Here is a 17,745-nt window from a genome sequence, read left to right as displayed (position 1 = left end):
ATGTAGGGAAAAGTAGGTGATGAGGTGACAGTTTGAAACACAAACCTGTAATAACCACTGGAGTAGAAATAAAGATTTTTGTAGGTTGATTTAAAATATGACGTGGCATGTTGTGTTGGCGGTTTGAAACAAAAACGTATATGCTGCTTCTGAGATGCTCTAATAATAATATCTTATGCAAATGAACAGCAAAATCAATCTTTTGGCTGGTGTTAGCAGACATCACTTTTATTCACTGTGTACACGTCACTTTGCTTCAACACAAGAGCTATTAACAAATTTACAAACTCTGTGCTCCAACGGTCACCCCAACTATGCACTAACCGATATGACCAAGTTAGGCCTTCAAATCAATTTCAAAGCCTACGACACTCTGCTAAACCACTGTCTTAAACACAAATCCGTGAGAGGTGGTCAGAGGGTTCACGCACACATGATCAAAACCCACTATAAACCCCCCGTGTATCTTGTAACAAGGTTGCTTATTCTCTATGATAAATGTGATTGTTTGTCGGATGCCCACCAGGTGTTCGATGAAATGCCTCACAGAAATGTGGTTTCTTGGACCGCTTTGGTGTCTGCTTATTCGAAAAGAGGGTATGCTTCTGATGCCTTGGATCTTTTTGTAAAGATGTTAAGATCAGGTATTAATGTTATTTTGTTAATGAGCTTGCGTCGTTGGTTAGCGTTTTTACTAAACCGTATGTATGGTTCTTCAGGTACCCAGCCGAACGAGTACACATTTGCAACCGCACTCACATCTTGCACTGGAAATAGTGGAATTTACCATGGGAGACAAATCCACAATCATATAATTAAAAACAATTTCGAGTCACATTTATATGTCGGGTCTCTCTCCTTGACATGTGTGCTAAGGCTGGTGGAATCCATGAAGCCCGTTTTGTGTTTGAAAACCTTCCGGAACGCGATACTGTTTCTTGGACCGCCATTATATCGGGCTATGCCCAGTTGGGTCTTGATGAAGAAGCGTTGGAGTTGTTCCGTAGGTTATTAAGGGAAGGAATAGTTTCTAATTATGTCACCTATGCTAGCGTTTTGACTGCTGTATCGGGACTTGCAGCATATGAAATGGGAAAGCAAATTCACTGTCACGCGCTTCGGTCTGGGCTTCCATTTTATGTGGTTCTTCAGAATTCTCTCATTGATATGTACACAAAATGTGGCCAGTTAAGTTATGCACGAAGGGTGTTTGAAAAAATGCCTGAGAGAACCGTTATTTCATGGAACGTAATGCTTGTGGGATACAGTAAGCACGGGATGGGTAGAGAGATGGCTGACCTTTTTGAACTAATGAGAAAAGAAAACCGAGTCAAACCTGATAAAGTAACTTTCTTGGCTATATTATCAGGCTGCAGTCATGGAGAGATGGGGAATTTAGGGTTAGAAGTTTTTGATGAGATGGTAAGTGGAAGAGACGGCGTGGTACCCGACATTGAACATTATGGATGTGTAGTTGATTTGTTAGGTCGTGCGGGTCAAGTTGAAAAGGCATATGAGTTTATAAAAAAGATGCCTTTTGAGCCAAATGCTGCTATTTGGGGATCTCTATTAGGGGCTTGTTCGGTGCATTCAAATGTTGAAATTGGAGAAATTGCGGGTCGTAGGCTTTTACATACAGAACCAGAAAACCCGGGGAATTATGTGATTCTTTCTAATTTGTTTGCTTCTAAAGGAAGATGGAATGATGTTAGAAGTATCAGAAGTTTGATGGAAGAGAAAGCGGTTGCAAAGGATCCAGGAAAAAGTTGGATTGAAATTGATCAAACCCTTCATACGTTTCACGCGGGTGATCGGTTACATCCAAAAATTGATGAGGTTTATGATAAAATGAAAGAACTTTTAGTGAAAGTTAAGGAATATGGATATTGTCCAAATTTGAGTGGTGTTTTGTATGATGTGGATGATGAGCAAAAGGAGAAGATTGTGTTAGGTCATAGTGAAAAGTTGGCATTGTGTTTTGGGTTGATTTATAGTCGTGAAGGAAAGGCTATTAGGATAATGAAAAACCTTCGGGTGTGTCTCAAGTGTGTGAAAGAGAAGTGTTTATGAGGGATAAAAATCGGTTCCATCATATTGTTAATGGTGTTTGTTCATGTGGAGATTATTGGTGATGCAAAATCATACGGTGTATATCACCAACTTGTCTTCGTGGCTATTATGTCAGATCCAAAGGACTGTAGTTAAAAAAAAACTATGGAAACCCGATCCCACAATGCTCGCTGCTGCAGCTTCCTTAATTTAACAAACCAGGTTAGCATGTACTCTGGTAAATCTTGTGTTATTTTGTTATTTAATGATGCATTATATTATTCTTCATTCAAGATAACAAGTGTTTTAGTATCTCCAAACGGATGACTTTCAGTGTTCTCTTTGTTAAATGCCTCAACATGCTAATAGATATAAGTAATTATTACAAACTCATTTTGAAGTATATAATACAAAATCAAAATGTCATATATTCATATGCATTATTATATAATGAATTATTAAGGAGATTATGATGCCATCCTAGGTTCCAGCCTTGCAGATATGTACTAATAGTTTAACTTTTCCCTCCAAATTCATACATATACAGAAGAATCAATAACCATGAATATAAATAATAAATAGTTACGATCACAGATTCTAAAGTCTAAAATGTGATTTATTTTTATAGTGACACATAATGTGCCTGTTCTCTTTTCTTTGAATAAATAAATTAATTGGCATATAGTTATGAATAAATATGAAATGGAAGTGTACATTGACTATAAGAGCATTAAAATTTTAATAATAATATATGGCTATATGACTCAATAGGATTTGCTAAGCTAACTTGAGTTCATCTGATAAACTTTTTCACTGCGTCTAGTAAGACACGAGGGTCAGGGCAGCGACGGTGTTGGTGTCGCAATGGTGCTGGCGGAACTCGGAAGAGAAGGTGGCAATTGGTGGTAATCGCGAGGGAGGAGACGACGTAGAGGTGGCTGTGTTCTTGGTGGTTGCATTACTAAATGAAGGAACATTGGATACCTTGAAATAATCATGTTTTTTTTCTTTCGAAAACAAAAGTATCTGTAGTGGCAAAGAGCTAATAAAAATTACAAAACAATTGGAAGTTTGGAAGTGGAAGTTAAATTTGCATCTCTAGTGAGTGTGATTTAAGGTAAAACAATTGCATGATTCCAGTTGAACAAAAATTGGAAATCTGAACAGGGAAGTTTAAATAACAAATGCAGGCCTCGTTTAGCCATTTTATCAGAATCAACCTTCAGTTGAAACCTCACAGGTTTTATAGAAAGCAAATTGCAGTTTGGTTCAGATGGCGCCGTTGGTGGAGACATCGACGATGGTGGCAGGTGGTTGAGGTGGCGGTGATGATGTTTAATGCTATTTGATGATGGTGAAGTTGAGTCCAGTTAGGTAACTATTTTGAATTATTTACTAGTTACTTTTAAACAGAGACCAAATTGACCGGCCTCTACAAGGCAAAGTGTCACATTGCTGCTATTAAACTACTGATTAAAAAGAGTATGCCGGCCGGCCAAGGGCAACATTTAGTGACCCCCATGACCAGAGGAAGTTAAATAACAAATCTAAGTGATGGAACTATTATTCTATAAGAGTCACACACACATATGAGCCGGCCCCATGTAATCAAAAGGACTTTCTGTGAATTACAAAATGGTTTCTTCACTCCTATTTAAAGCATACGCATCCAAGGCTTCAGTGGATGATAGTGACTTTTTTTAGGTACCCTCTCTACTCCTGCAAACAATTCTCGATACAACAGGGGACACCGCTTGTAAGTAGTAATGTTTTCTTTTGTAATAGTTACTCGTTTTTATGTTCTCCCTGCATAATTGCGCTCTCATATGCGATTATTGACCAACTTTCTCACATGTTGGCGCAAACATCTGCCATGTACTTGGTATAGATTTGATATGCCTTTGATTTATAACATTTTCCCCATTCTTTTTGCTCATCGTTAGCGTCTTTTACAATCTATCAGGCAATTTTAATCACAACTATGAATCTAGTTCTATGATCAACGCCTCATCATCTCGTACTTTTATGACCGGGCAGTAGTCTTGTTAGCGAGTGCCAAATTTTTATTCTTACACATATGTTGAAACCAATGTCCTATTGAGGGGAATCAGTCAGGTTTTCTTTATTTGAATGTGTTTGGCGGATGAATGCAACTTATCAACTAACATATATATACTTGTCTTTATTTTATATAATAAAACATTATTCTAGCATAAGAATTGATACTTTTCTGATGTAATAATGACGATACTATATAATAATAATAATAATAATTAAATGTTTATTTGTTTCGTTGGTTCATGTACATTAGGGACCCAAAGAAAAAAAAGTAGTAATGAGTAATGACATCATTATTTTAGTAGTACTCGCATCTTTTTCTTGTTCTTTACTTTATAAGAGAAACATGATTGTTATTGATTATCCTAAATTCCTAATGGAAGAAAACTATGTATAATTCGCTGAGAAAGGAGTTAATTTGGGTGAATTGATTTTTTATGAATTAATTTAAGTTTATCAAAATTTTGGTCAATTCAAATTACACAATTTGTCACTTTAGATCGTTTTTATAAAGAACTTGTCAACTTAAAATGGATCGAAGTAGACAAGTAACATCCGTCGGGCTTCATAAACTATTAAAAGATGTCATTTTAGTGAACCAGACACTCTTACCTCTGAGTGATTCAAATGTAACATTTTAATGGAATCATTAAAAGTCTATCAAAGAGCCCTTGGCAATCATTAAGTAATCGCCGCCGCCACCCTCACCTCCACCTAGCCAATGTGGGAACATGGTCGCCGTCACATTCCTCTACCCTGCCAACCCCCCCCCCCCCCCAAAAAAAAAAACACGCGCACACACATGCACATGCACCCAGCCAATGCGGCATAACAGTTGTCGTCGTGTTCCCTCTGTCATTGTCACTGCCTTTGAGGCTCGTATTATCATGCATCATCACTTGTGGATAAACCTAATTTTCACAACTCTTTTCAACACAATCAATTTCAAGGCGAATCAGTTTTTATTAGAACTCGTTTTGATACAACCAAATTGTGATTTTTTTTAAAGACATGTTTTTTTCTATTTTACCTAGTTCGATCGCAACCCATTTTGACTCATTACCCGACCTTACTAGAGTAACTAGACTGTTATTAAGGTTTATCCTATAGATTTCATCAGCGAATGTTTTTTTTTTCCTATTAAGGAATTAACTAAGGTATTATTATTTATTTATCGGTAAACGTACTAGGAAATATCTATAACATAAAAAAATGTTGATATTCAAATTGTTGGGTCAAGTATGTGAAGGTGCTCCAGCCACATCAAGTAATTCCTTTGTTATCATTAAACTTACATTCATTGCCCCTCTGGTTTGAAAAATCACATTAGCTACTCAAAATATTTTGTTTAGTTAGCAACAGTTCACATTAGTAGGATTCTATAAAGTGGCCTAAACATATTCTTACCAAAATACATTAGTTGTTTTAGAAAGTAACTATAAAATAGGTTCATCGTTATGACTTATGACTTTCTAAGATGTGTAGTAGAGAGAGTATATGAAGGTGGTAGGGAACTAGGGATGGTGACTACGAAGTGTTGACACCCTTAAACACTTTTATTATTTTATATCAATTTACAAATAATAACAAATTCTCGTGAGATATTGAGAGACTTGCATTCAACTTTATCATCCAATCATGTGAGTTTAAGAATCTAATGAGTATTCAAAGATACAAGTATCTTTTGACTTCGATTGTGTTTCCCCACAATGAACACAAAATATATATAATACGCTTCTATATATCTTAAACTATGCCAATAAGTAATTAAAAGTATAATTTAATTACAAATAAGAATATTAAAAATAATAAGAATATGTCAAATGTTTTAGAAAATATACATTCATGTGAGTTTTTTCCTTATTTTGATAAGGTAATGTTAGTTTCTATGATTAGGAAAGTTAACTAGGTAAGTGTTATTAGATGATCAAATGTCATGTTGATTTTACGATCATTGCTTGATGTTTTATAAGTCGTTAATTGATTAGTCTGTTTTGTTATCAATAACTTTTGTTTAACCAATTCTGATGGACTTTAGACTAACAACAATACCCAATAAATCACACAAAACCACAAATAGCTAGCTATTGGTAGCGTCTAAGAAGAATGAGATGTAGGCAAACATCGTTTGTTATCATAATCTAAAATTGTGTTCCTACACATCCACATTGACATCCTCATCTCTGCTTATCTCCATCCTGCGTGCTTGTTACTTATTGATAGCCTTATCTCCATCTTGCGTGATTGTTACTTATTGATAGCCTTATCTCCATCAGCCCAATAGTCTGTCTCTTCTATTATAGTTGATCTAACAACATCCTCATCTCTATTATCTACATCTTGCGTGCTTGTGACTTTTTGATAGCCCTCAATCTGTCCCATCTATCATAGTTGATCTAACTAGAGGTGCACAAATCGGGTTCAACTAGAAAACCCGAACCGGTTCGAAACCGGTTTTTTCACACCGGGTTGTAAAATGGCACCGGTTCCAATCAAGAACCAGTTCGGTTCCCGACCCGAACCGATGCCCAGATATGCTAACTTTTAAGAACCGGGTAGGGTATGAACCGGAACCGGTTTTTACGTAAAAACAGGTTCCACCGGTTTTTTTTGAAATTTAAATATTATAGCCGTTAGGAACCGATTCCAACGGCTATATAGCCGTTTTTGACCGTTGGAACCGGTTTTTTAACTATAAATAGGTTATTTTTTACTCTAAATAGCAAGGTTTGTTTGTGTACTTGTTAAACCACTTCCAAAACTATAAAACACACTCCAAACCACAATTAACCTTAAACCGACAACAAATGGCAACTAATGATGACGTTGTTATGGTGATCGAAACAACAAGATGCCCCGATGTTTGGGTTCATTATGATTTGTGTCTCATGACCGACTCACATGAGTTGGCACGTTGCAAATATTGCTCGAAGTTTCTTAAAGCAGGGTCCAACTCGACATTACGAAAACATATGAATAAGTATTGTCGAGAGAAAAGAAGTTTGGATGCTAAAAAAAACGGAAGTGGGATAGTCGTCCGGCTCTACAACCCAAAAATAAGTATTCCCGGATTAAAACGACGGACTTTGTTTTTTATGTTTTAGTTGTTATGTTTAGTATCGTTTATGTTTTAATAATGTTTGTAATAGTTATTTTTTAAATAAATAAAATGTTCGTCGTTATTAAAAAAGTAACAAAAATTAATCATGAGTAACAAAAGTAATTATAATAAAACAAATCAAAACTAAATATTAGTTGAACAAGTTACAAATAATTTTACCAAAACAAATAATTACAACTCTTCTTCGTCTTCATTCTCGTCTTCACCCTCGTCTTCGTTTTCGGAAGAAACCCCGTCCTCCGCCTCCTCATCATGAATATGACGCTCTATTGGTATTTCGTCTTCAAAGTTCGCCTTGTGTTGTACACGATCCACCGCATCCAAATGGTCTTATAGGCAAATGCAAACCTCTAGAGACTCGGGAGTTAGTTTTGTTCTTCGCATAGATAACACCCTCCCACTAAGAGAAAAAACCGATTCGAAAGCAACCGTTGAGGCTTGTACGGCAAGCAAATCACGAGCCATGGCGGATAGAATGGGAAATTCGTTTTGTTTACCTTTCCACCAAGCCAACAAATCAATATTTCGAATTTCGTCGACCGTTGCGCCCTCAACATAGTTTGCTCCACTATATCGACCAAGTTCGCTACTTGGTGTGTTTCCTCTTTGTCTCTTAGATGCCAATTCACGAATCCCATTCATCAAGTTTATAAGTGAGTCATTGCACGGCCTACTAGTTGTATTTTTCACAAAAGACGATCTCGTGCTTGGACCATACATTTGAAAATAATGGTCATAAAGGTCTTGAAGGTTTTTGTTGAACTTGTCCTTCGCTTCCGTCGACAACTTCGGGTCAATCTCGTGCATACCTAAGTTGTCGAATTCCTCAATCGTTGTTTCAACCCCATTAACATTCCAATAGGGGTTTAATGCGGCGGCACAGGTAAAGACCGGCGGTATATTTTCAAAATATTTTATGAACTTTTCTTTCATCACCGCAACAATATTTTCAAAGAGTTTGTTCTTCTCCGCAAAGCTTTTAAAAACACAAGACATATAGTACAATTCTTGCAAAACCCAACAACTAGTAGGGTAATAGACTCCCGATAATTTTGTTGTTGACTTTTTGAACACGTCAAGATACTCCAACAAATAACCGACTTGGACCCAAACACTTTCCGGAAATATATCGGCCTCGCGTTCTTCAACAAGATTGTTATGAAAAGCTTGTAAAGTTTGGCGTTGGGCAAAAGCACACTTTAACATATGACAAGTTGAGTTCCAACGGGTTGGAACGTCCCAATTCGGCCCCAAATACTTTCTTTCAACCGACTTGCAATAGTTCTTATATTCAAGATGTCTTCTTTTACCACTTTTGAAGACATCTTGTAACATAAGTCTAAAGTATTTTAAATCATCACAAATGTTTTCATTGTCAAGACCTATTTGAACAACCAAGTTGATGATATGTGCAACACATCGGACATGAAAAAAATCCCCGAAACAAGGTGGTGAATATTTAATGATAAATTTTTCAGCCGCCTTAGTATTGTTTGAAGCGTTGTCAAACGAAATCGAAAATATTTTATTTCTCAAGTTGTAAGTCGTTATAACTTCATCAAGTAATTCAAACAATTTTTCGGCGGTATGTGGGAACGGGAAGTTTTCAAAAGCGATGGTGCGTTTCATCAATTGCCATGTCACCGGATCAACCCAATGAGCGGTGACACATATGTATGATTCGGGCAACCCGTGTGGTGCCGACCAAACATCGGTAGTTAAACTAACCATGGCTTCTAAAGAATGAAAAGACTCGATTAACTCTTTTTTAGCACACTCCCACAACCTGATACAATGACGTCTTAAGGTAGTACGACTTACATGTGTGTATCTCGGTTGTAGAGTTTCGCGAATCAACGACGTCAACTCTGGGTCATCAAAGTGGTTAAACGGCAAACCTCGTTGAATAACGAACTTTGTCATTCTATCTTGAACTTGAGTCGTGTTGTAACGAAATAGTGTACCATCTTTACCCAAGTCAATTTGATCGGTCGCGCCAATCCCTTTCAACGCCTTGCAATATGGCTTCTCGATGTGCTTTCTCAAAGTAGAGTTGGAATTGTGCTTTAATATTGAACCACATAGTTTGCAACGAGCCTTTTGATAACCTTCGTCATCCACAATCAAATCCCAATTCTTCCATATGTCTTGGTTGCGGTTATGGTTGACTACCGTAACAACCCTTGGGTCCTCCGTAACAGGAACGGGGGCAACAAAAACACTCTTCTTAGCCTTCTTGTTAGTTTTTTTGATGGGTGCCATAATAATATTTAGTTGGATGGTCGGGTAACGGAACGGGTTTGCTAAAGGAGTAGTATTTTAGTTTGTTTTTGAGTTTGGTGGTGAAATTAGTGGTGGAAAACAAGTTATATATAGGTTTGGGCATCTTGAACTTGAGTCGTGTTGTAACGAAATAGTGTACCATCTTTACCCAAGTCAATTTGATCGGTCGCGCCAATCCCTTTCAACGCCTTGCAATATGGCTTCTCGATGTGCTTTCTCAAAGTAGAGTTGGAATTGTGCTTTAATATTGAACCACATAGTTTGCAACGAGCCTTTTGATAACCTTCGTCATCCACAATCAAATCCCAATTCTTCCATATGTCTTGGTTGCGGTTATGGTTGACTACCGTAACAACCCTTGGGTCCTCCGTAACAGGAACGGGGGCAACAAAAACACTCTTCTTAGCCTTCTTGTTAGTTTTTTTGATGGGTGCCATAATAATATTTAGTTGGATGGTCGGGTAACGGAACGGGTTTGCTAAAGGAGTAGTATTTTAGTTTGTTTTTGAGTTTGGTGGTGAAATTAGTGGTGGAAAACAAGTTATATATAGGTTTGGGCATCAAAAACCGGTTCCAACGGCTATATTACCGTTGGAACCGGTTCCAACGGATCTATTGTCTCTCAAAAACCGGTTCCAACGGCTATATTACCGTTGGAACCGGTTCCAACGGCTAATTGGTGGCTAAAAAACCGGTTCCAACGGCTATATTACCGTTGGAACCGGTTCCAACGGCTACTTTGACTTTTGTTTGACTCTTCAAAAAAAAACTCGCCGGAACCGGTTTTTCCGGGTACGAACCGAACCGGTTACAATTAAGAACCGGGTAGGAACCGGGTTGGAACTGATACTAACATACAAATATGAGAACCGGGTACGATTTTCGGGTACAAAAATACCCAAACCGGGTATTGTACCAACCGGGTTGGTTCCGGAACCGGTTCCGGTTCGGTTCCACCAGTTAGGTTCCGGAACCGGTTTTTTTGTGCACGTCTAGATCTAACTACAACCATATAAAGGTTCCTCTTTACTTTTGTTAAAAACCACAAAACTCCAAAGACTATTCTCCACCTACACAAGCCAACTTAAATGCAATGGATATCAAGTTTCCATTCGTAGGGGAGTGTTATGACAATATGTGATTCTCAAAGGGGTGTTAATTTCACTTCACAACATCCCAAAGTGCCTCTAGACAAGTTGTTTGATTTAACAAAGTGAATAATAATAATAATAATAATAATAATAATAAAAATAAATATATATAAAATAATAATAGAGAAGAAGGGAATCAAAGGAAGGCGTAACGTAGCCGAAAACAAACACCCACCGGGTCAATTGTCTAGATAGCACCGACGCGAGTGACAGCCTAACTGACTAACCAGACTCACACCATTACAGCTCATCTAATTGTTCCTTCCACATGTCATCCATCACGTTACATGTCTCAGTCACATCAACTCAATCTTCTATTTAAAACTCCTTACTTATTATTCTTATTATTAATGCAGGAATGAAAAACAGATATCTATATATCTATCTATAATATATATAAACGAACACACAAAAATCTTATGTGTCGCGATGTGGTCGCCTCCCCTTTTTTTGGAGTCACCAGATTTGCTTAATTTTTAAATGGAGGCTTCTCATGCATTTGACCCGAATTCATGAGTATGAGTCTTACCAAACCCAGATATTCCTTAAACGGGTTATAACATCTCATTAAATTAAAAATTATTCTCACCAAATTATTGATGTAAAAATCTTATAAAATAGGATATAATAAAAATTAATATCTTATTTATTTTAAAAGAGATATATATATTATTTAAATTAAAAAACCAAATTGATAGTAAAAAAAATAAACGGGTCTTGGTCTCATCAAACCATAAGTTTATTATTAACTTTCATAAATACTATTTATAATTAAAAAACCAATTTTATAGTAAAAAAAATAAACGGGTCTTGGGTTTCATCAAAACCATATAACTTTTAAACCGGGTTTTAACATCTTATTTATTTGTGAAACAATTTATCATCAAACCACAAGTACATATAAATTTGGAGTCCACATTCGAGACTGACTGACTCGCACACCACCATATTCATTCAAACTCAACGCGCATAATTCGGTACCCACTTCCCTTATATTTTCATTTCCTTTTTAATAATAATAATAATATGTTAATTAACGTTACGAATGTTGCATTGCATTGTGTTATATATGATGATCTGCTCGTGCTTCTGTTAGGGTTTTGTTTCAGTTTTGAAGTAACTTTTATTAATTTCTGCTTCTAAGTAAGTTTTGCTTGTGATCGGTTTAATATGTTTCATTTCGATTCAAAGTTACAATTGAGAATTAAATTCGTGTTGATTCATTCAGATCTGTTTTGGATCATATATGTTATGTATAGTCAATTGCTTAAATATATATTTTAATATAAGAAGATCAAACTGTTTACAATAAAGTGACGGGTAAACGTGCAATTAGGATAGCAAATTCGATTCTACTAATTATGAATCATATTTGGTGTGGGACATGATGACTTTAAAATCCATCTTTTAAGGCTAGATAGATAGCTTAAACATGAAGTAAAGGTATACAAGAACATAAACCTGCAATCACATTCATAAATCTTCATTGTGAATATTCGAAGGCTGGATGGATTGCTTAAACATTAAGTAGATGGTTAGGTCTAGTTTCACTAGTTTGTTGTTGGTAATTGATACCGACATTGTATCACGGTGAAGTAAGATGAGATGTCACTTTCTATATTGTTCCAATTTCACATTCCGATTATTGCATTTTGGTCGAGTTATATTAACATCTTATCGGTATATATATTTTTTTCTTTTTATGCAGTTGAAGACGGGACAGTATGTTAGGCATGAAGCAGACTGATAAGAAGAGAAGTTCAACAAGTAATCAAACAAAACGTCCCGCAAAGGTTGAGAACCGGGAGGCTAAGTTGCAGCAAGAAAAGTCGAACAAAACATTGAGATCGAAGGAAGCGAATAAGAAACCTTCATCTACAAGATCAAACTCCAATAATGCGGTACCCGAGAGAAAGAGGAATATAAAGCCCTATGAAAGTAATGAAAAGTTAGTTGTAAACTACAGTGACAAAGCTAGCAGATTTAGAAATGACAAACCGTCCATGGATTTAGATAAGGAGTCGAATAACGGGCGGGAAGAATCAGACTCTGAAACCATCACTGATACTGTTTCCTCTAGTGGCGATTCACCAGTTACCGAGCATGACTTGCATTTACAGATTAACACACCATCTAATGTTTCCAATGACTCGAACGGTTTTAAAGTTCATCCAAAACCACCATCGACTCCCTCGTCTATTTCATCTGAAGGATTTGATGGTCAAGATCTTGAAGAACCGAAGGAAGTTAGTATATTGGATGATGTACACAGCGACGGAAGTGATGATGAAATGCTTGATGCTATGGAAAACATCGAGCATGAAACAAAAGTGGATTCGGATCCAAGGATTGCAAAAATGGAAATGAGAATTGAGCAACTTGAAGATGAGTTACGAGAAGTCGCTGCTCTTGAAGTGTCTCTGTACTCGGTAGTACAAGAACATGCTGACTCAGCACATAAAGTGCACATGCCCGCTCAACATCTATCTAAACTATATATTCACACGGGCAAGCGTTTTTCTCAACAGAAGCGTGATACGAATGGGAAAAACATCGTATCGGGGCTTGTTATGATATCGACATCTTGTGGGAATGATGTTTCAAGGTACTTTAACAGTTTAACTTATTTTGTTTTAAGGCGTCATTATTTTTTTTTTTTTTGAGTTTAGGTTTCAATTTGCAGGTTAACTTTCTGGTGGTCAAACATTATTGTATTGAGGGAACTAATAACCAAAGCATTTGAAAGTAAACAGGAAACAAGAACCTTCACAGCTGAACTTGAGAAAGTCGAGTCAGATATCTTTTCACGGATTGTTGAGTCTATATGGTGTCAGGTACAATATTCCGACCACATCATAGTTTTGTATGTTTATAAGGATATTAATAGCAACCTTTTAGTTTACTAAATTGTTATCGTCTTATGGGTGCAGACCTTTATGCCTAATATGCTTACAGATGTAACTTCGCGTGACCAACAAATCAACGTTTCCATTAATCTATGGCAAAATGCTTTCTATGATGCTTTTAAGAGACTTTGTCCTGTTCGCTCAACGGGGCACGAATGCGGTTGCCTCCCAGAGTTGGCAAAAGTGGTAACTAACTTTATATACTTTATAAAATAAAATAATTGACGATGCCACTGAAATAAACAAAACTTTTATCAATACTTATAATAAGATCTTTAATATTTTATGGTCAGGTAATGGAACACTGTGTTGCTAGACTTGATGCAGCCATGTTTAATGCCATTCTCCGTGAAATTGTAACTGATTCTGTTTCAGATCCTGTAACTGTATCCAGAGTTTTGCCTATTCCTGCTGGTGATCTATGTTTTGGCTCAGGGGCACAACTCAAAAAGGCGGTATGTATTTTAATAAATAAATGATGAATCAAACTCATTGCTAATGATGATCAACTTTCATGGCAGGTTGGAAGCTGGTCTAGATGGCTCACTGACAGGTTCGCCGAAGACGACACTACAACTGGTGAACTTAAATGGTTCCATCTTCTTGATTCATTAAGTAATCTTCTAATGGTACCCAAGGACATGATTATGGATCGATCGCTTAGAACCGAGGTTTGCCATATTTCTCATATATATATATATATATATATCTCATTGTAACAAAATATGTCATCCTCAGAACTAACCATATATATCTCTATTTACAATGTTACTAGATGTGCCCATCAATTAGTCTTCGGTTACATAAGCAAATACTCTCCAGTTTTACTCCAGATGAATTCTGTCCAGATCCAGTTCCCCAAACTGTAATTGAGGCGATTGATTCCGAGGTATTATCTTAGTTGTTTCATATTTTACAAGCATGTTTCATATTTTATATCTTGATTGCATTTTTTTGTAATTTGTGTAGTGTATGATTGCGGGTAGATCATCAGAAGACAGTTCCAGTATGTTTCCTCACCCGGCTGCAACGATTACTTATAAACCTCCTTCTTCAACCGACATTGGCAAGAAATTTTATAATGAACTTAAAGTGATGGATTCGTTTCCCGCCTTTATATATGGAAATCTAAACGGAAATAATACAAGTTATGTTGGTGCAAGTGCAAGGTACAAACTTCTTCATGAGGTTTGGTCATCATGAGTTACTTCTGCCATAAGGTATCGTTCTCGTGTATCTTGCCTTGATCAATAAGTATACTAATAATAATCTGTATCTTGAAATCTAGGAAAATGAGGGTAATAGGAAAGAGCCTACTTATGTTTCTTTTAGTTTTTGTTTTTTTGGAAACTTGTGAATAGGTTTTTGGACTATAGAGCATGTTTTTTTTTGTTTAAGAAAAAGTATATGTATCATATATGAAATAACCATTTTAACCACTTATATAAGAATGCTATCCACATTCTGTCCCTGTTATGTGGGCCCCGCATACGCAAATTTACGATGCTGCTTATAATGTGGGCCCCACATAGGTGCAAATTTCCTATAGGATAATGATTTCTATTGACGATGCGATATCGAGTTTACTACATGGATTATAATGTGAGATCCATAGATGAAATGTGGACGTGTGGTTCCTACATGGGGGCTTATTTATGATGCGGGTCATGCTGTTGGTGATGAGCTAGTGTGCTATCAGAAATCACTTGGTCAAGTGGTCCAGCCATGGGTCTAGGCATTGTATCATTGGTGGTTCTGGTTGCTTGCTTGTTCACGTCACCATGATACTAGCCACTTATGATATCGTGTCTTGTAACCATAGAATATAACATTATTACTCTTGGTGTATAGGTTGTTGAAAGGTGACTATCCATATTGAGGTTACTAATAAATTTTAACAAAACCGAATAAATTGGGTTAGTATCGTTGATTCGTTTGGTTATACCTTTAAGTGTATCATAATTTTACGAACATGACGATTTTTTTTAATTCAACCATAAATGAAATTAAACTAGAACGTATTAGATTATAATTTTTCCTTTCTTTTGAACGGCCCAACTTATAGTACTACCCAAAGGGCAACTAGCAAGTGACTAGTTCTCGCATAATTACATGAACCGATTCAACAAACGCATCATTTTATTACACACCTAAATATAAGATTATTCAAAACGATAAGGTACACCATTTTTTCCATTGTAATTCTACCATCGTCCCCCTATTCTTCATCGAACGAAAACCGTTTTATGTCTTCTTTTAGCCGATTGATAGATACTCTTGTCTTGTTAAACTAGAAGTAATCATATACAATTTTATGTATTATTATTATTATGAGTTTTAAGGAAATTAAATAGAGATAAGTGATGATAAGGTACAATGAATTTGGGTTGGTCACGACTCCGTGTATGTAAAATGGATCACGGCCTAGTTAATGCGTCTAAACCTAACTCCATCGGATTCACAGGATTGGTTTGAAGCAATTTGGTTCACAAATTCGAAAATGGAATCTTTTAAAAATATTAAAATTTAAAGGAACGGAAATTAAAATCTAAAACTTTTAATAACATGAGGAATATGTAAAAGAAATTTTAGAAACTGAATTTAGATTCGGAAAACAGGTAAAAGTGGTGTTTTCCTTTCATAGCTTTTAAAATCGTGTTAAACAAAAGTGTATATTACCCTTACATTTAAAATTTTTATCCCCAATTGTAATAATTGGCTTATTTATATAACTAGCTTTATAACCCATGTGATGCACGGGATGTTTAAAAAATACAATTAAATTAAATTTAAAAAAACTGTATTTTATCAAATTAAATGATTTTATAACTTCAAATTATTTTTTCTAAAATAATATTTATACGAATACGTGGTAAATTTTACGCAATTTCTTCATAATAACGACAAAGATGCAACTAGTGATTTGTTATGTGATAATTATAAATTTAATGGAATAACAAATTCTAACAAAAGATGATAAGATGTTTCTAACATCATATATAAAAGGAAAATTTGGTTTTTATTGGTCTCAATTATTGTCTTTTGATCATTGGCGGTCCAAACTAACGAATTGGTTACTGATGGTCCCAAATTTTAATGTATTTGTTCCTAACGATCCGCGGCTAACAAAATCCTAACGTCGTTAGTTTCAGGTTGCTGGAAAAACGTTTTTGGTCGAGAAAGTCAATTTTCTTGCGGAAAAACACCACCTGAACACCGCCACCACCCCCAATTGACTCACCGCCAACCAATCACCATCACTTAAGCACCATCAACTGATTCCGACGATGGTTCTAGGGTTCCGACGACCTCAATAATTGGGGTTTTTACTAGAAAAAATGTTCCTAAATATACGATACAAAGTTACCATGATGTTTGAGAGAAAATTGTTGAGTTTTTGGGAAAATGTGTGGTTTCCTGCCAAAAACGTTTTTCCGGCGACCTGAAACTAACGACGTTAGAATTCTGTTAGTCGCAGACCGTTATGAACAAATACATTAAAAGTTGGGACCGTCAACAGCCAATTCGTTAGTTGAGACCGGCAGTGACCAAAAGACGATAGTTGAGACTAATAAAAACCAGTTTTCCTATATAAAATTAACATGTATAAAACACGTTTTTGTATTATAGTTTTGAAAAAGATGGATGAAAACTCCATTGATTCATAGAGGTTGAAAAAATATGTGAGACTAAAATTGTTATCCATTGATAATTTCTTTTTGTCTTTATTATTTTAGACCTATAAATTATATCCTATTTTACCACATTCATCTCATACCCTCAAAAGTGTATATAAATTGATTTGATTAAAAAGAAGGTAAATATGATTTCATTAAATATATAAATATTTTAATTATATTGACATAAATACTTGCATATATTTAATCCCATAATATAGGTAATTAATTATTTAATTAACCATGGATTGATATTTTGATCATACAGACATAATATGTTCTCATTAAAATAAAACAATAGTTTGAGCGGTAAATCAAGGTTAGAAATAAATATTCAAATGACATGTGTCCCCAATTATTATTTTTAATCAGAATAGGTAGATTGTAATCAAATCACCTAATTTTTTAAGGTTTTTAATAAAATGAGTTTTAACCCTTTTTGTATTAAACCACATTTGGTTCAATGGTATATAGTAGTGTATTAGGTGTTTTGTTTATTT

General features: G+C 35.7%; 1 protein-coding gene and 1 pseudogene across 2 annotated transcripts; both read left to right on the top strand.

Moving 5' to 3' along the window:
- Positions 1 to 254: 254 nt before the first annotated feature.
- Positions 255 to 2,445, top strand: LOC143573457 (putative pentatricopeptide repeat-containing protein At3g13770, mitochondrial; annotated as a pseudogene). Its single transcript, XR_013142436.1, has 2 exons — positions 255 to 644; positions 720 to 2,445. The product of XR_013142436.1 is annotated as a putative pentatricopeptide repeat-containing protein At3g13770, mitochondrial (transcript).
- A 9,793-nt stretch (positions 2,446 to 12,238) lies between these two features.
- On the top strand, positions 12,239 to 16,176 carry LOC143573454 (uncharacterized). The gene is made up of 7 exons (XM_077058328.1): positions 12,239 to 13,267; positions 13,346 to 13,496; positions 13,593 to 13,754; positions 13,862 to 14,023; positions 14,090 to 14,239; positions 14,344 to 14,457; positions 14,538 to 16,176. Exons 1-7 carry the CDS (start codon positions 12,387 to 12,389, stop codon positions 14,769 to 14,771), a joined length of 1,854 nt encoding a protein of 617 aa, XP_076914443.1. The 5' UTR covers positions 12,239 to 12,386; the 3' UTR covers positions 14,772 to 16,176.
- The last annotated feature ends 1,569 nt before the right edge of the window (positions 16,177 to 17,745 follow it).

This window comes from Bidens hawaiensis, unplaced genomic scaffold (assembly GCF_021521415.1).
Source record: "Bidens hawaiensis isolate Kalapana, Puna unplaced genomic scaffold, B.hawaiensis_p1.1 tig00026427_1, whole genome shotgun sequence".
In the NCBI taxonomy this organism is placed as follows: Eukaryota; Viridiplantae; Streptophyta; class Magnoliopsida; order Asterales; family Asteraceae; genus Bidens; species Bidens hawaiensis.
The sequence above is the reverse complement of the archived record's forward strand: the minus strand, read 5'-3'. Positions and strand labels throughout refer to the sequence as shown.